The sequence below is a fragment of the Mixophyes fleayi genome, chromosome 4 (genome assembly GCF_038048845.1).
Source record: "Mixophyes fleayi isolate aMixFle1 chromosome 4, aMixFle1.hap1, whole genome shotgun sequence".
NCBI classification, from domain to species: Eukaryota; Metazoa; Chordata; class Amphibia; order Anura; family Limnodynastidae; genus Mixophyes; species Mixophyes fleayi.
Window position 1 is genome coordinate 341,975,039 of NC_134405.1, and position 20,304 is coordinate 341,995,342.

A 20,304-nucleotide genomic window follows, 5' to 3' on the forward strand; every position below is an offset into this window, starting at 1 on the left:
GTGTAGCCATTTGTAGCATTTGTGAAGCCATATTCAGTAAAGTTAGGGACCTTAACCATCTAGGAACTTCATATATGTTATGCCATTTGAAGCAAGTTCATGGCAAGCTTTTGGGAAAATCAGAAACTTATGCTAAAAAAATAACAAGCAGTCCAGCATCAGGTAGGTCCCTTCTCTCACCTACATCCCAACGCCTGCAATCTACACCCCTAACACCTTCATCAACAATATCCTCACTAGTGATTGAAGTTAGTCCTGCATCCAACTTGCTTAGACTTGATGACTCCTTCCCTATCCAGGATTCCTCATAAGAATCCGTGAGCTTTAGGGCTGCTACTGCTGCTGCTGGGGGTGGATCTTCATCCCAGAAGCAGACCAAGAGAAGACTACTAGTAGACTGTTAAATTAACCTTTGCAAGAGGAAGCAAGTTTGACAGCTGTCATCCAGTTGCACAGTGGATCACAGGCGCCATGGCGACTATGCTAGTATTAGAACTGCTTCCAAATCTTGAACTCAGATCACTACATTTTGTCGACTGTGATTAATCCTAGGTTTAAGAGCTATGTCTTCTCTTTATTTCCAACTGACCCAGATCTCAAGAGATGCAATGAGCTCCTGGCGAGCAAGTTGACAGCTCAATTGGTACATGACACAACAACGTCCCCTCCTTCAGGTTCTCAGGCCACTGCTGCTAGGAAAAAACTGAGCTTTTCCAAGAGACTGTTACGATTATGAGGCCTTAGTCAGTATTAGCACAGGCTTACCTAGGGCGCGGAGTCTAACGGCCTTCCGGTCTTCACCAAGAACTACTGCAAGGTAGTGTGGACTTTGCTGCCGAAGAACCGCAGGTCACGGCCCCCAGATTAGCCTACTGACGTAAGGGAGAAAGTTCTAAGTGATGGCAGGCAGACAAGCAAATAGACAAAGCGGTGCAAGTACAGGCACTAACCGTTAATTCCAGGCGTTGTAGGTCTGGAACAGTAACTGGTAGAGGTACGGAGCCAATGGGTGCGTGGCAGGATATGGGTCCAGAGACACGACCGGGTCAGTACACAGGTGATATCAGGTATACGGTGCCAGAGGGAGATCCAGAGAATAGTTGGTAACACAGCTGAGTCGGTACACAGAAGGTATCAGGTATACGGTGCCAGAGGGAGATCCAGAGAATAGTTGGTAACACAGCCGAGTCGGTACACAGAAGGTATCAGGTATACGGTGCCAGAGGGAGATCCAGAGAATAGTTGGTAACACAGCCGAGTCGGTACACAGAAGATAGTCCAGTTCGTGGTGCCAGGGATAAGCCAAAGAATAGTCAGGTCACAGCTAGGTAGGTACACAGGAGTAGGAGGAATGGAGGGATACACAGGGAGCAGGTTCACAGGAGTCAGGAACACAGGAACTGTAGCCAGGAACAGGAAACACATTGCTCTGACACAGGCAACGTGTTAGAGCAGAGGAGATATAGGAGTTTGAATTCCCCGCCCAGGAGTCACATGATCGGCAGCAGGGAGAACCCGGAAGTGCGGCGGCGCCATCAGGAGAAGCGCTGCACGGATCGGATACCGCTGTCAGACCACGCTGACAGCGCAGCGGAACGGGGATAAGGTAAGTTCCTAACAGAGACCCAGTTGTGATGCAGATGAGTCAGCACAACATTTTGACATCTGATTTGGTCTAAAATAATTGCCCAAAAATCGTGACACCTCTGCTGTAACTCCACCTGATCCTACTATTAACATCCAAAGTATGGTGGAGGATTATTTTAATGACAGCATACAAATAAACAGTTCCTTTACATACTGACAGCAAAAAAAGGCAATTTGGAGACCCATGTTCAAACTCGCTTTGCAATACCTAAGCTGCACACCCTCCAGTGTGTACTCAGAAAGAGTTTTCAGCACATTTGGGAACCTTGTTAGCGATCGGCATAGGAGACTACATCCTAAAAATGTGGAAAAGATGTTGTTAATCAAAATGAAGTACAAATTCCACGAGGAAGGCCTTTACCGGCAATTACATCAAAGTACAGAGACTTCTGTAATGGTGAATTACAGCAGGTATGAATTAATATTGTGTGAGGATGATGTACACACTGGTCAGGGGGAGGATGAGGGGGAGGATGATAACAAAATCTTGCCACTGTAGAGTTCATTGATGGCACTGTTAACTTAGCTGCCTTAAGCCCATTGCTTATTTTGTGGGGGCCCAAACAAACCGAGCACTTCAGCCACAAAAGTGTCAGTCCTTGTCACTGAAGTGCTTGGTTTGTTAAACTGTACATGTCCTTTTTAACATATGGGTTGGTGGGGGCACAAGGACAATTCCATCTTGCACTATTTGACATTTTGGCCTTGGTCTATCAGCTTGTGTAACAGTCGACATTTCAACAGTATTATTAGGTCGCCAAGTTACATGGTGGACAGTATAATTAGGTAGACTATTCAATTGTGGACAGTATTACTATAGGGCTAGGGATATGGTTAAGGACAGGTCTAGAGACAGAAATAGGGAAAGGATTAGGGATAGGTACATGGACAGGTCTAGGGATAGGGACAGGGTTAGAAACAGGGATAGGGATCGAGACAGGGTTAGGGACAGGATTAAGGACAGGTCTAGGGACAGGAACAGGGTTAGAAACAGGTATAGGAATAGGGACAGGGTTAGGGACAGGTCTAGAGATAGAGTTAGGGATAATACTGTCTGCATTTTAATTATTTGAATTATCAACCTAAAAAATTCTGTCTATATTTCAATTGTTGTCCTAATAATACTGTCAATGTCATTATATTGTCGAATGCTCATCAATCATATTAAGTTAATCCAACATAAGGGTGGGTATGGAGGCCGAAGGACAATTCCATCTGTCACCAATTTTCTTTTCTGCTACTGCTGTGTGGAAATGTTTCATAGATATGATATAAACTGCTTTGTGTTTGTGCCGTTGCTCTGTCTCTTAGTAACCAGCCAGCTAGCTGCAGTCTTTGGCCTAAACTGGATGAAAATAATATTGTGACCTGTGAGGTAGTAAAAATTGACTGAAAATTACTGGAAATTAATGTTATTGAGGTTAATAATAATGTAGCAACAAAAATAGGGTCAAATTATGTGATTTTAGCAATTTTTGCAAAAAAAATACAGATCCAAAATCAAAACCAAAACAAGTGAGGGCAGTTTTGCTAAAACCAAAACACGAAGTTAATAAAACCAAAACCAAAACACAGGGGTTAGTTAACATCCCTAGCTCCAATTCAAAATCAGTTGTGCTTATTTGTTTTTGTTTTAAAAAAAAAAATTGCATTAATACCCAAATCATGTAGTATACAAGTATATAAACACTGAACATGTAAAAAAAAGGAAAGAAAGTTTCTAAACAAAATAAACAAAGACTGTTAAGATATCTCCAATGGTAAAAACTCCCCATCACAGTTTCTTCCGAGCCTGTGACCAAAGTCCTATCGGAGATACGGAAATAAAAACAAGCAGCCGGAATACACAGTAAGAAATAGGTAACTTTGTATTATATGTTTAGATATAATAAAGGAATGTCATTGTCAGACTAGAATGACCAAACAGTTCTATCGATTGCTGTGACACACCCAAAACATGACACAGAATTTACAACCTGGCTGGTTCTATAAGGAAAAAACTTTTACTTTCACTTATTGCTTCAGCTTTCAGTCATGGCGTCTGCTGATCTGACACAGGAGCTGAAATGCTCAGTTTGCCTGAATATTTACATAGATCCGGTAACACTGAGATGTGGACACAACTACTGCTGGGTCTGTATTGATCGTGTGCTGGATACACAGGAGGAGTCTGGAGTTTACAGTTGTCCTGAATGCAGAGCTGTGTTTCAGGATCGTCCTGTCCTCGAGAAAAACAGGAAACTGTGCAACATAGCAGATTGTGTCCGCTTTATTAATCCAGAGGAGGAAACTAAGATATTCTGCACTTATTGTGTCCACTCTCCAGTACCTGCTCTTAAAACCTGCCTCAGGTGTGAGGCTTCTCTCTGTCATATACATTGTAGGACACACAACAAGTCAGCAGAACATGTCTTAGTTGATCCCACCACTTCCATGGAGATGGGAAAATGCTTCATCCATAAAGAGATCTTGAGGTATTTCTGCACCAAAGATGCTGTCTGTATCTGTGTGTCCTGCTATCTAATTGGGGAACACAGAGGACATCAGATGGAGTCAATGGATGAGGCCTATGTGAAAAAGAAGAATAAACTGAGGAATGTTTTGCAGAACCTGACCACAAAGAGAGATGAGACTGAGAAAAGAATCCAGGATCTTCAAGACCGCAGTATACAAAATGAGCAAAAAGCAGCTGGTATAACAGAGAGTGTTGCTATCCTGTTTCGAGACATCAGGAGACAGCTGAGAGTCCTAGAGAATAGAGTACTGAGTGAGATCTCCAGGCAGGAAGAGAGCATTTCACTCTCAGTCTCTGATGTGACCCAGCAGCTGGAATTAAAGAAGGACGAGCTGTCCAGGAAGATGCGTCACATTGAGGAGCTGTGTAACAAGTCTGATCCAGTGACTGTCTTACAGGAACCAGACAGAGGTGACTTATGTGACACTGAGAACAATAATGTCTATGGCATAGATGATCTGGATGTGGGTCTTATCTCAGAGACAATACAAACAGGATTATCTGATATAATAACAGATATAAATGCATGCTTCTATATGTATGAACCTACAGACATATTACTGGATGTAAACACAGCTGCTAATGATATACATATATCAAGCAACTTGAAAACTGCATCCAGGTCAGAATTAAACCAGAATCGTCCAGAAACACCAGAGAGATTTCATTATAGTCAGGTATTAAGCACAGAAAGATTTTCCTCAGGGCGACATTACTGGGAAGTGGAGTTCAGGGAATCAGGATGGTGGAGGGTAGGGATGTGTTATCCCAGTATAGACAGGGGAGGAGAGCAATCAGACATTGGAGAAAATAACAAGTCCTGGTGTTTGTGGATGTATAATAAACAGTTTTCAGTGATACATGACAGTGAAGAGATAGAGTTACCTGACAATATTCCCTTTGATAGAGTGAGGATATTTCTGGATTATAAGGCTGGACAGCTGTCCTTTTATTCTCTGTGTGACCCGATCAGACACTTACACACCTTCACTGCCACCTTCACTGAGCCCCTGCATGCTGCATTATATATAGAGGATGGTTGTATAAAGATATCTGAGTGACTCAGGAGCTAAGCAAATTTCTGTATCTTCCTCTGTGATACATTCTGTGCCTGCAGACCCGTTATACCAGCAGATGATGTATCACATAGAATCTTTTAAATTTTAGCACGTAGTGTGTGTGTGTGTGTGTGTGTGTATATATATATATATATATATATATATACAAGTTAACCCGTGCATGATACTCATGCATTCTAGTCAAATCAAGCTACTTAAGGTGTTAAAAAGGTTCTTGTCACTGATCCCTATGGTGAAATGACCAGTAATATATATGAGTATTTGTTCAAGAGGCTAATGTGAAAAAAAAGGTTAATTGTTTATTTAATTTAAGTTTCATTTTCTAATCAATCTTCTGTGGAATTATTTTAAACTTACTTCTGGATGAGAAAATTGCAAATGTTATTTGTCTTTTTCTTATGGAGACCTCTTCTGTATTCGCATATGCAACTTTGTCTTTTATAAAAACGTAATAAAATACACTCAGTGGAAAAAAGGTGAATGGAAAGACCCCTGTTCTATTACAGTGGATATGTATATCTGACTCTGAACATGAATCAGGCTCAGTATATTCTCTTCTTATTACATGTGATATTCTGCTCTAATAACACAAAATCAGTGTTAGGAGGATCTAGAGAACAGCTTTGCAAAAACAACTGTGAGACCTTGGATACCAAGATGGGATGCAATGAAACAACTTGAAGTTGTGTGAGAAAGTATATTTTAGAATGATTGAAACATTTAATTCTGTTTTTATAACCCTTACATTGTAATATTATAACTCTTACAATGTAAGCATAAATGTAGTGTCGATGTCATCTCCTGTTATATATAAAGTCACATATTATATGATTAGGTAGAGTAATGCTGCCATCTACTGTGTGATTTCTTATTGGTCTAAATGCTATACAAGAGGGTCGGGTAAAAGATGCTGTGAAGTGTCTCCAGTGGGCTAAAAATATGTTGTCCTGATTTAGTGAATGTGGCATGCATTATTAAATATATGGCTATTATCTGGGATTTCCTGCATGGATCCAGATGCCTTACTTGTATGCTAAAATATAATTGAAGATAACTGAAAACTTCTAGTTATACCATTGCATCAGTTGTTATTCCATTGTGGTATCATTATTTCATGATTGTAAAGCTGTTAACTAACTGCAACTTACACTAGAGGGTACAGATAACATTAGTAATGTCACAGGGAAGTCAATGGTAAAATTAGTGATATCACACGGCGGTTATAGGTAAAATTAGTCATCTCACATGGAAGGCACAGATAGCAATGATGTCACAGGGAAGATACAGGTAAATCTAAAAAATCCCCCACTCCTTGTTGATAGTGGATGCCAGCTCCTCCTCTTCCTCTCTTCCTCTTCTTGAAATGTTTATTACATCCTTCTTGTCTGTGTCCTGTTCTCTGGCCAGGGGCAGATTCAGGTGGGTGGGGCGATTGGGCAGATTGCCCTCATCCCAGCACACTGCCTCGCTCCCATAGTACAGGAGGCGCTTGTGTTGACTGAACTCCTGAGCAAACTGACATAGAACGGGACGGACCTCTGACCCAGATGTAATGTCAAACCGGAAGTGACATCATTCTGAAACCCCTCTATACAGCTAATAGAGGTCAGTTGTTCAGTTTTATATCACATCTGGGAAGTGACACACTATACAGTGGTACAGCATACCAATATAGGAATTGATTTTGCAGGAGCAAAATAAAATACAATACCACCTCCTACAACATGCTGAAGGAATATTAGAACAATTAAAGTTACAAAATAACAACACGAGTTATCAGTAGGATAATGGAAGTGGCCAGAGGATACTTTTCCCTTTCTTTATTGTAAAGGAAACCCTGCTAACAAGAAAAAAAATAGGGGATTTATTATATAGGTACTATGTCTGGCCAAAAGATATTACCTTTTTTCTTGTTTCCTTTTCCTTATCTGTGTGGAGTTTGTATGTTCTCCCCGTGTTTGCGTGGGTTTCCCCAGGGTGCTCCGGTTTCCTCCCACACTCAAAAACATACTAGTGGGTTAATTGGCTGCTATCAAAATTAACCCTAGTCTCTCTGTCTGTCTGTGTGTATGTTAGGGAATTTAGACTGTAAGCTCCAATGGGGCAGGGACTGATGTGAATGAGTTCTCTGTACAGTCCTGAGGAATTAGTTGGGCCATATAAATAAATGGTGATGATGATGATGACAGGACTTTGTCACAGCATGAGACAGGAGAGGCACTAAGACTCAGGGTAAACCAAGTCTGTTGGAAAGTTCCATAGTTTTGTGACAGAAAGACCCCGAATTTCTTTCATAAGGGACACCAAATGAGTGAAGTGACGTCAGATTTATTATACTAGAAAAATATGTCACTAAAATACTTTTAAACAAAGAATGGTTATCAACAAGTATAATCTAAATACAATGTTCACAGGCCTGAGCAGGCATTACTTCAAAATAACATAAACAATAATCATATTCCTATATATTAATATTTCTATAATGTAAATGGTTTGATTACATCTATACTTCACAGTACTCTGAGTACCTTTTAATAGCCATCACATAAACAGTCTAAGAATACACTAATACAGTTCTAGCCCTTAATATCATAAAGAACATTTATTTCAAACAATATACCGCAAGCAAATGATATCACAGTCTATGAATCCCCTTTAATGAAGTCCCTCCTCCGCAGAGCGTTCTGGTATACAGTCCAGTCCTAATGGGTATGGAAAGAAGAGCAGCCAGCAGGGATACCAGGTGCGATCCTCTCTCTCACAACACCCGCCTCTGAGGGGGTGTTACAGTAACAATTTAGTCTTAAGGTTGTTGGTCTTCTTATAAATAATAGGTGATCTTTGTGTTAATGAAGGATCCAGAAGTGGATCTTTTAATAGTATCCCCCAATGTTTTTTTTTTATCCAATCTTTATAGAATTAACATTATGTGTTGTTATAAATTATTTTAAAAGAATTATAATTTCCGTCTAATTTTTTTTGCATTAGGTTTTTGTTTTAAATTCTTCTTATATTGTAATAGTTCTGCGTTCTGCCATATCCAATTCAGACACCTTTTGATATGCTTCATTCAACAAATTTAAAAAATAGCCCCTTTCTAAAAATATTTCCGTTAAAAATTCAGATTGTAAAAATGTTAAGTGTTTGTAAAAGTAGAAAATGATATACAATTCATCCTCAGATATAAAAACTGGAAATACAGTAATTATTTATATGATACAATGTGACTGTAACTTGATTTTTGAAAAGAGATAACTGAATACATTATTCTATATGATCCTATATTGTCCTGCAGCCTTCCAGTACATTCTCCTACCACCACGGGAGGTGACCACTTGTAAAGAGGATAAAACTATTGGTATTCACCTTTTAACAAAATGTGCTAATTATTACCAATGTTTAATAATAAACCCAAATAATAAATTATTTTCACATCTGTTTAATATGTAAATTTTAAGTTCCACTCATTTGTGTTTATACCAATACAATCTTGAATATCTTTCTCAGCTCCTTGCTAAATAAACAACAGGTTGTCTATAATACTGCCTATAATATTTTGTATTTGATCCTGTATAGGAAGACTTATAAATGTTTTGATTCTCCCACCCTCCCATAAAAGTATTGGCATATATTGGGGCAAATTACGTCCCCATTGCCGTTCCCTGTGTTTGGAACTAAAACTGATTCTCGATTAAAAAGTTATTGCGTATAAAAAATAGAATCTATCCCCTTTAAAAATGAACATCTCTTTCTTGGATATATTGTTGTTAGAGTTCAGACACTGCCAAATCAAGACACTAGAGAGAGCAGTTAAATTATCCATCGTAAGATTCTAGTCTTGCTGGGAGCTGGTGCTGGTGTGTGTTGTGGAATGTCTTTCAGCATAATATTTATAAGTTAGATGTAGCTAATAATTAAAAGTGCTGGTCCTTGAGAACTCCTGTTTGTACATGAATACATTGGCGACAAGGTAAATAACTGAACCATTTCAACATTTTTACTCCAAAAACATCTGGAAGAGGACTATGAAATTTTGGGTCTTTTCTTCATAGCATATGAGAATAAAGCTGAAGATAGGAAATGTAAATTCTTTTGAGTAATGTAAGAGCCTCTACTTACAGCCTGCTGAGCCCAAAGAATCCTGGATATATCCATTATGGGAACGCACAATGTCATTTCAATCTAAATCCCAGTGAAATAGTAGATAGATTCAAGTTCACCTCTAGATGAAGGAATTCTGATGGGACATTGAGAACTATATAGCAGAACTAAGAAAATGATGTTAGAATTATGGGATGAAACTCACGCAAAAGCTCAGAGACATATTAGTAAGTGGCATCAATGAGGACAGAATACAGAGGCGATTACTGGCAGAGTTAACATGTGAAAGACCTTTAAGTCTGTCCCAGGAATCTGCAAATAAACATGTTGTAGACGTACAAGTTACCGGTCAGACGGCTACAAACGTAACAAGGAGATTTAAGCTGAGTCAGAATTCTAATCCTGAAGGGAATATAACTGTATCCACGTGATCTGAATAAGATGAGGGAAGGCAGCAGAATGGGATGTTACACAGAGAGGTCTTTAGTAAATAGCGCAGAACTATACGCCTGACGTAGAAATACTGCTGTATTTTGACTTGGAGCCGTCTTGAGATACATTAGACTCAAAATACGCCCATAAGACCGAAAATGTTGTGGCTGTAATTCTACATGTCATCCTAGGCTGCAAAAATGGATCCAAATCAACATGTAATTATTTCATTTGGAGTGAAAGTAAAAAATTAATCACTTTAAAACTCTATGTAAGAGGCCTCTTCTCACACAGATGGAAGGGATACATTGGGATATTTATACTGATTTAAATCAGTTTTGCAATAATGCTGAATACTTGTAAACATTCTCAACAGGAAAATAAAATTAGGCCAGTTCTGATCTGTTTGACCCATTTCCAAATCCACCAAATACGCCCATGTTGGGTGATGTAATGCCGCTGTAGGGTGCTGAAAACCAGAACTGTTGGCAGATATGACCTCTTCAAATGTAGCTGAAGAATCGTATCTGTTATTGTTATGTTAATGAACAAAGAAACAACGACACCTGCATTTATCTACACATACATGTAGGCTGCGCTGTAGTGGTGTTTTTCTTAAATAACCCGGGGCTTTTCATAGATTGGGCCGGAGACAATTATTCTCCTTCCCCTCCAGTTGGTCCTTTCCCGTCTACGCATCTCAATCAGCTATAAATAAACCCCTCACTAGGAGGCAGGACTGTATTTAAATTTCTTAACCTTGTAAACAACTTTTATGTTGGCTACATCCATGCTATTCCTTACAAGAAAATCCATGACAAGATGTGTGTATGTATATATATATATATATATATATATATATTGAATAAATAGGAGGTCAATTTTTTCTCGTGAGCATTATTTTATAAGTACATCTTTTGGGATCTAATGAATATATTGTGCTTCCAATTTGCTTGCATATCTTAAATTATAGGTACAATTTATTATTAATATTTTTTTTTTTTAAAGCCTAGCATGTATTATCAGTGGCTTATTTTTTTTTTCAAAGCACTAACTTTTCTTATGTATTTTCTAGTTTATATTTCCTTCCTGTTGTAAGATAAGATTTTACCCGCCCCCGTCTTGTAACCCTCAATTTACAGGGACACGGATGCACACATGGAAAATATTTATTTAGTATTTTTAGTTTTTTTCCCCAAGAAACAGTAAGTGACATGTCACATGTCTCTAAAGTTTACCTCAATACATTCAGATGTCTGACATAGTGAAAATTGTGCCTTATTGGACTCATCAGGACACACAACTCACATGCCAAACATTTCACACAAAGAATTATCAATTCACACTGGTAGTTCTAACAAAGCTCAATTCTTACAGCATATCATTGTATATTACAACACAACACATCTTATATTAATTATATTTCCTGAACAAACCACATTGCAAAAATCGGCAGGTAATGGTCATAGAAGGCAGTAATGGATCAGTAATAATAGGCAGGTAATGGTCAGAGAAGGCAGTAACGGTTCAGTAATAATAGGCAGGTAATGGTCAGAGTAGGCAGTAATGGATCAGTAATAATAGGCAGGTTATGGTCAGAGTAGGCAGTAATGGATCAGTAATAATAGGCAGGTAATGGTCAGAGAAGGCAGTAACGGTTCAGTAATAATAGGCAGGTAATGGTCAGAGAAGGCAGTAACGGCTCAGTAATAATAGGCAGGTAATGGTCAGAGAAGGCAGCAACGGCTCAGTAATAATAGACAGGTAATGGTCAGAGAAGGCAGTAACGGATCAGTAATAATAGGCAGGTAATGGTCAGAGAAGGCAGTAACGGATCAGTAATAATAGACAGGTAATGGTCAGAGAAGGCAGTAATGGATCAGTAATAATAGGCAGGTAATGGTCAGAGAAGGCAGTAACGGATCAGTAATAATAGGCAGGTAATGGTCAGAGAAGGCAGTAATGGCTCAGTAATAATAGACAGGTAATGGTCAGAGAAGGCAGTAACGGCTCAGTAATAATAGGCAGGTAATGGTCAGAGAAGGCAGTAACGGATCAGTAATAATAGGCAGGTAATGGTCAGAGAAGGCAGTAATGGCTCAGTAATAATAGACAGGTAATGGTCAGAGAAGGCAGTAACGGATCAGTAATATTAGGCAGGTAATGGTCAGAGAAGGCAGCAACGGCTCAGTAATAATAGGCAGGTAATGGTCAGAGAAGGCAGTAACGGATCAGTAATAATAGGCAGGTGATGGTCAGAGAAGGCAGTAACGGATCAGTAATAATAGGCAGGTGATGGTCAGAGAAGGCAGCAACGGCTCAGTAATAATAGGCAGGTAATGGTCAGAGAAGGCAGTAACGGATCAGTAATAATAGGCAGGTAATGGTCAGAGAAGGCAGTAACGGATCAGTAATAATAGACAGGTAATGGTCAGAGAAGGCAGTAATGGATCAGTAATAATAGACAGGTAATGGTCAGAGAAGGCAGTAATGGATCAGTAATAATAGACAGGTAATGGTCAGAGAAGGCAGCAACGGTTCAGTAATAATAGAGAGGTAATGGTCAGAGAAGGCAGTAATGGATCAGTAATAATAGACAGGTAATGGTCAGAGAAGGCAGTAACGGATCAGTAATAATAGACAGGTAATGGTCAGAGAAGGCAGTAATGGATCAGTAATAATAGACAAGTAATGATCAGAGAAGGCAGCAACGGCTCAGTAATAATATACAGGTAATGGTCAGAGAAGGCAGTAATGGATCAGTAATAATAGGCAGGTAATGGTCAGAGAAGGCAGTAATGGATCAGTAATAATAGGCAGGTAATGGTCAGAGAAGGCAGTAATGGATCAGTAATAATAGACAGGTAATGGTCAGAGAAGGCAGCAACGGCTCAGTAATAATAGAGAGGTAATGGTCAGAGAAGGCAGTAATGGATCAGTAATAATAGGCAGATAATGGTCAGAGAAGGCAGTAATGGATCAGTAATAATAGACAGGTAATGGTCAGAGAAGGCAGTAATGGATCAGTAATAATAGAGAGGTAATGGTCAGAGAAGGCAGTAATGGATCAGTAATAATAGGCAGGTAATGGTCAGAGAAGGCAGTAATGGATCAGTAATAATACGCAGGTAATGGTCAGAGAAGGCAATAACGGCTCAGTAATAATAGGCAGGTAACGGTCAGAGAAGGCAGCAACGGTTCAGTAATAACACGCGGGTGGTGGTCAGAGTAGGCAGTAATGGTTCAGTAATAACAGGCAGGTGGTAATGGTCAGAGTAGGCAGTAAAGTTTCAGTAATAACAGGCAGGTGGTAATGGTCAGAGTAGGCAGTAACGGTTCAGTAATAACAGGCAGGTGGTAATGGTCAGAGAAGGCAGTAACAGTTCAGTAATAGCAGGCAGGTGGTAATGGTCAGAGAGGGTAGTAAAAGTTCAGTAAGAATAGGCCGGTAATGGTCACAGAAGGCAGTAACGGTTCATTAATAGGCATATTTTTGCCCTGGTAACACCATGTGCCAAGCGGGGTTGAGAGCTTAGCATTGGGCTGGCACTCTATAGGTGCGGAGGCCCGAATGTTTGCTTGTACCCCACTCCCCCTGGCCGATGCTCAGTAGTCAGTAAACCTACCCCTAAGACTGATCACAGTCAGATAACCACCGGACAGAACAGTGTAAATCCCACCAGATTGCTCTTTATGGATATATTATGTGGGCAGGTTATTTAAGTATAAGAAATTTATTTAAATCTAATATATAAAAATGTAAATAATAACAAAAAGAAAAACAATTCCTCTAATGTCAAATAATTTAGTTGCAATTTACTGTATGACATTAGAAGGAACATCGGCCTGTAATCCCGTCATAGCGCCCCCTACATTGTAAGGGATAAGAAACCAGAAAAACTAGTTAAGAAAGTAACTTTGATAGAAAAGAGATAAGATGCATTACAAGGACATACTCAATAACAATTTTTCACTATGCAATAAACCTTAAGGTACAATAAGATATTCAAAAATGCAATTGATCCTTAAACTATTTGCTACTACATAAAAATGTAAATTCTGATCAGATTATTCATCTGAAACTACTTGTTTATTGTTCTGTTGAGACATTTTAAATGCTCTTAAATTATAGATTATTTTAAAATCACGCTGATTACAGTTATCACTTTTTATAAACAGAATTTGTTGGTTTCTTTACCATTTTTTTGGTTACACCCAGCATGTATTCCCAGTGGCTTATTTTTCTTCAAACCACTTACTTGTCTAATACATGTTCGTAGTTTATACATGTTTTCCCATGCTGGTGGAAGATACGGTCTTACCTGCCCCCATCTTGTAACCTTCAATTCAGAGGGACGCACACAAAGAAAATATATATTTACTAAGTTTTTTCCCTTCATGGAAGTAACCCAGTAAGTACACTAGGTTGTCATATGTCTCTAACGTTTACCTCACTACATGCAGGTATCTAAAAGAATTACATTTCTCCACTATTTGTCTTTTCAAGTCACATAACGCACATTCCAACCATATCACACAAAGCAACTTGTATTACTAATAAACCTCAATTCTTGCAGCGTATCATTGTATGTTACATTACATACAACTAAGAGCAACTACTCCTTATATTATATTACCTGAACATACCACATTGCAAGATTAGACAGGTACTGGTCAGTGAAGGCAACAAAGGTTCAGTAATAACAACAAGGTAAGGGTCAGAGAAGGAATCACAAAGTCAATAGTAATAGGCAGGGAATGCCGAGAGAAGACAGCACAGAAGTTAATTATAATATGCAATAAGTTCAGATGCACTGATGTCCTGATGTCTGTCGCAGAATGCTGTCCAGACATCACTGCTGCCCAGGAGCAAACGCAGGATTCCTAGAGGAGAAGTTACAAATATTAGATTTCAGAAAAAAACTTGACATCTCCCAACTATTACATACTGACATGCCCTCCGCTGTCCACCAACTTTTCTCACACATGCCTATCTGCCCACTAGCTATTCTCACATATGCCACCCCTTGCCCATCAGTTTTTGTCACTACCCACATAACACCAGCATCACTCACATGCCCCCTGCCCACCGCAGATCTCTCTACCACAATGCTTTCTCCATATGGTAGAACGGCAGCGCCATCAGGGTCAAGCTGTGAAAGGCTAGGCCTCTAGGAGCTTGTTAAATTGACCCAGACCACAGACCCTACTTCCTGCGTTAGGCTTTTGTCAGGTAACTAGGTTACTTAACAATATCTAAACCATGTGGAAGAAGCCATTTTTGTATGGTTTATGGCTTAATAAATAGGTCCCCATTGGCTGTAACGCATGGAGATTTCTGAGCATACCCCTCCTATTTTATCCCGCCACATCTCCCAATATTTCCAGCCCCCCTTCATTTTCTGTAATTTTCTCTCCCCCCTTGTTTTTTGCAACTTTCCCTCCCCCCTCCTATACTGTACTTACCTTCTCTACTTCTTTTCTTGCTTCTCTTCTATCTGCTTCTTATAGTTGCTTTCACTTCTCTCGGCTCCTGAAGTCACGACGCTGCCAATAAGAGGAGCCGGGAACCGGCCGGGAACACACAGTGAAATGTGCAGCACCGCTTCTGCAGACCAGAATTAACAGTGGCGGGCGGGCGATTGCGCCCGTGTTACGTCTCATTATGTCTCAAAATGTCTCATTATGAGACATTATTAGTGTTTTTAGGCAGACACAGTGGTGCCCCCCCCTGTCCCCCCGTCCTAGGCAGCCGCCTAATGGTGGTGCTGGCCCTGCTTGTAACCCTCAATTCAAAGGGACACACAAGCACACACGGAAAAGATTTATTTAGCAAGTATTTTTCCCCCAAGCTTGTAATCCAGTAAGTAAAATTACCAGTTGTCACGTCCCTGGAGTTTACCTCACTACATGCAGGTTTCTGACATTGTGACATTTCTCCCCTATTTGTCTCCTCAAGTCACATAACGCACATTCCAAACATATCACACAAAGCAACTTGTATTACTAATAAACCTCAAATCTTACAGCGTATCATTGTATATTACATTACATACAATAAAATGCAACTACTCCTTACTGTTGGTTATACATTCTGATGTTACTAAAGGTGTCAGCGGTGTTAATGTGGATGTTAAGCAACAACCCTTTTGTAACTTAAACAGGTTGCTGTTTATTTAAAGATGATAACACCAGATGGATGCAGTTACTCACAGTTGATCGTAGTACAGCAGTATTCAGCAGTAACAACAGTAGCAGCAATCAGGCAATACAGATTATACGCAGTACACACCTGTGGATATGCTGGTATGCAGATGCAGACTTGTAATATGCTTATACACTCTAATGGATATAATACAGGCAGGTTTGCTATACACTGCACAGCCGTGCAGTTTATGTCTATTAGGGACAGTAGGGAGCCTCCGGTCACTGTTATGAGGGCTTTTGGGGTTTTATATAACTGGTGGAACGCAGCTACTAATGCTGCGACTGTCCCCTTCACTGTCTCAATGGAAGTAACGGCGCAAAGCCGAACCTTCGGGTTATCAGGTGCTGGTGCAGGCACAGTAGGGTAATCTGGACGCCGATGTCCTGCACCACTTCCTGTTCTCCTCCTAGACCACCGGGGAAACAGCGGTTGCCATGGAAACCCGATTTAGGAGACGGAGCGAAAGCACTCCTACACACCAACACTTACATTATATTACCTGAATGGTCAGTGAAGGCAGCAAAGGTTCAGTAATAATAGGCAGACAATGGTGAGAGAAGGCAGCACAGGATCAGTACTAGGCAGGTAATGGTCAGGGCAGGCTGCACAGGTTTGGTAATAATAGGGAAGCAACAAAGAGAGAAGATATTGCACTTAATGTCAGAGAATTCAGCACAGGTTCAGTAGTGACAGACAGTTATTGATCACAGAAAGCTGGGTTCTCAGTAGGTTCGGTAGCAGTAGGCAGACAGGGAAAGAGACAGCACAGGTTCAGTATAAATCATCAGACAATAGACATGGGAGACAGCACACGTTCATTGATAATAGACATAAAATGGCGGTTTTAGTAAGCACGCATCTACAAGCGCTGAAGGCATGAAACCTGCAGCCTAATTGCACTGTATTGAGTAAGTGACATGATATTAGGGGTTATTTGCCAGAAAGGAATGTCTTCGTTGTCAGACTAGAATGACCAAATAGTTCTCTTCTATTGCTTAGTGATGAATTAGACAAAGCCATTATTATAAATCATTATTTAAATATTTAAAAAGAAATATTAAAATATATAAAATTTATATACATATATACAGTGGCAAGAAAAAGTATGTAAACCCCTAGTCTTATGACTTCTAAAAAAGATAATTGGCGTCAGGAATTAGCTAACATGGAGTCCAATCAGTAAGACAAGATTGCTGGTGTTGGTCAGAGATCCTCTGCCCTATAAAAACTCACACATTTGGAATTTACTATTCACACGGAGGATTGTGTGATGTGAATCATCCCTCGAACAAATGAGATCTCAGAAGACTTAAGATTAATATTTGTCGGCTTGTATAAAGCTAGGAAGAGTTACAAAATTATCTCTAAAAGCCTGTTCGTCAATCCTCAGTAAGACAAATTATCTATAAATGGAGAAAATTCAGCACTGTTACTACTCTCAGAGAATCTCCTTCCTGCAAAGTTGACCTCAAGAACACAGCGCAAAATGCTCAGAGGTTAAGAATAACCCTAGAGTGTCAGCTAAAGACCTACAAAACTCTCTGCAACTTTGCAAACATAACTGTTCATGAGTCTACAATACGTAAAACATTGATAAGGAATGGTGGTGATGGGAAGGCACCACAGAAGACGCCACTACTGTCCCCAAAAAATAATGCTGCACATCTGAAGTTGGATAAAGAGCATCTGGATATTCTACAGCGCTACTGGCAAAATGTTCTGTCAATGGATGAAATGAAAGTTTAGTTGTTTGGAAAGAACACAAAACACTCTGTGTGGAGAAACACAAGCACAGCGCAGCAGCATCAAAACCTCATCCAAGCTGTAAATTATGGTGTAGGGAGCATCATGGTAAAGGGCTGCTTCTCCACCTCAGGTCCTGGACCACTTACTCTTCCTGACGGAAAAATAAATTCCAAAGTTTATCAAGATATTTGGCTGGGGAATGTAAGGCTAGCTGTCTGCTAATTGAAGCTCCACAAAAGTTGAGTGATGCAACAGGACAATGACCCAAAACACAGAAGTAAATTAACAATTGAATGGCTTCAAGAGAAGAAAATTAGACTTCTGGAGTGGCCCAGGCAGAGACCTGACCCCAACCTGATTGAGATACCATGGTATAACCTGAAGAAAGCGATTGACACCAGACATCCCAAGAATATTGCAGAACTAAACAGTTTTGTAAGGAACAATGATTCAAATTTAGACCGTTCAGGTCTGATCTGCAGATATAGGAAATGTTTGGTTGAGGTTATTGCTGCAAAAGTAAGGTCAGCCATTTATAAAATCCATGGGTTCACATACTTTTTCTACCTTGCACTGTGAATGTTTACATAGTGCATTTAATGAAGACATCAAAACGTGTAATTGTTTGTGTTATAAGTTTAAGCAGACTGTGCGTATCTATCCTTGGGGCTTGGGGGAAGATCAGATCACATTTTATGACCAATTTATGCAGGTAATTCCATAAAGGTTCACATACTTTTTCTTGCCACTATATATATCAAATTTTTAGAAAGTAATTGTTGTTATTGAATGACCTTTGCTATTTCAACAATAAGCACATTTTTAGCATGATGTCACATTTGGTATCAGCTGTGTCCCTTAGTATTATTTAGCCTATAGCTTTAAGCTGGCTGACAACTCAGCCTCGCCCCGTTTGGGAATTGGGCAATGCATGCACTGGTTTCTGAGTGTCAGAATCTGTCACTTTTATTTCTCTCTTCTGCTGTCAGCGATGGCGTCTGCTGATCTGAGACAGGAGCTGGACTGTTCCATCTGCCTGAACATTTATACAGATCCTGTAACACTTAGATGTGGACACAAATACTTCCAGGTCTATCTTAATTGTGTGCAAGATACAGAGGAGGGGTCTGGAGTTTATACCTGTCCTGAATGCAGAGCAGAGTTTCAGGATCATCCTGTTCTGGAGAAAAGCAGAAAGCTGTGCAACATAGCAGAACATGTCCGTTCTATTCCAGAGGAGGAAACTGAGATATTCTGCACTTATTGTGTCCACTCTCCAGTACCTGCTCTTAAAACCTGCCTCAGGTGTGAAGCTTCTCTCTGTGATATACATTGTAAGACACACAACAAGTCAGCAGAACATGTCTTAATTGATTCCACCACTTCCTTAGATATAATGAAATGTTCCATCCATGAAGAGATCTTGAAGTATTACTGCACTAAGGACGCTGCCTGTATCTGTGTGTCCTGCTGTCAGATCGGGGAACACAGAGGACATCAGATGGAGTCACTGGATGAGGCCTCTGAGAAGAAGAAGGAAAAACTGAGAAATGTTCTGCAGAAACTGACAACAAAGAGAGAGGAGGCTGAGAAAAGAGTCCAGAGTCTGCAGGAGCGCAGGAGAGACAACCAGGAAAAAGCAGCTGGTGTAACAGAGAGAGTCACTGCCCTATTTAGAGACATCAGGAGACAGCTGGAATACCTAGAGAAGAGAGTCCTGAGTGAGATCTCCAGGCAGGAAGAGAACATTTCAGTCTCAGTCTCTGATCTGATCCAGCAGCTGGAAATAAAGAAGGATGAGCTGTCCAGGAAGATACGTCACATTGAGGAGCTGTGTAACATGTCTGATCCAGTGATTGTCTTACATGAACCAGACACAGGTGACTTGTGTGATACTGAGGACAGAGAGAGACATGATGACCAGGTCCATGGTGTAGGAGATCTGGATGCGGGTCTGATATCAGAGAAATTACGCAAAGAATTATCTGATATAATAACAGGTATAAATGTATGGGTCTGTGTGCAGGAACCTACAGACATATTACTGGATATAGACACAGCTGGTGATAATATACATATATCAAGTGACTTGAAAGCTGCATCCTGGTCAGATATAACTCAAAATCATCCAGAAACACCAGAGAGATTCCAGTGTAATCAGGTATTAAGCACCAGGAGTTTTTCCTCAGGGCGACATTACTGGGAGGTGGAGGTAAGGGAACCAGGGTGGATGATAGGGATGTGTTATCCCAGTATAGACAGGAGAGGACGTGAGTCAATCATTGGATGTAATGACAAGTCCTGGGGTTTGTATAGGTGTGAGAATGAGTATTCAATGTTACATAACAATGAGGAGGTCCTGGTATCTGACAATATTGCCTATGACAGAGTGAGGATATATCTGGATTATGAGGCTGGACAGCTGTCCTTTTATTCTCTGTGTGACCCGATCAGACACTTACACACCTTCACTGCCACCTTCACTGAGCCCCTTCATGCTGCATTATGTGTAGATGAAGGCTGTATAAACATATCTGGGAGAGTCGGGAGCCGTGAGAAATGATCATAATATGAGA

The 20,304-nt window shown here is 40.1% G+C and overlaps 2 protein-coding genes across 2 annotated transcripts in view; one reads left to right on the forward strand and one right to left on the reverse strand.

Moving 5' to 3' along the window:
* Nucleotides 1-20,304, reverse strand: part of LRTM2 (leucine rich repeat transmembrane protein 2) — a 733,960-nt gene that overhangs the window by 621,060 nt on the left and 92,596 nt on the right. The window lies entirely within an intron of this gene.
* LOC142150896 (E3 ubiquitin-protein ligase TRIM11-like) lies at nucleotides 3,682-20,304 on the forward strand. The gene is made up of 2 exons (XM_075206071.1): nucleotides 3,682-4,414; nucleotides 18,718-20,304. The coding sequence occupies exons 1-2, from the start codon at nucleotides 3,682-3,684 to the stop codon at nucleotides 20,289-20,291; spliced, it is 2,307 nt and encodes a 768-aa protein (XP_075062172.1). The 3' UTR covers nucleotides 20,292-20,304.

Bases quoted from the DNA above. Each gene is read 5' to 3' on its own strand.
- LOC142150896 (XM_075206071.1), top strand. From the start codon at position 3,682: ATGGCGTCTGCTGATCTGACACAGGAGCTGAAATGCTCAGTTTGCCTG. The intron at 4,415-18,717 runs GTGAGATCTCCA...TTCTGCTGTCAG, and splicing joins CCTAGAGAATAGAGTACTGA to CGATGGCGTCTGCTGATCTG.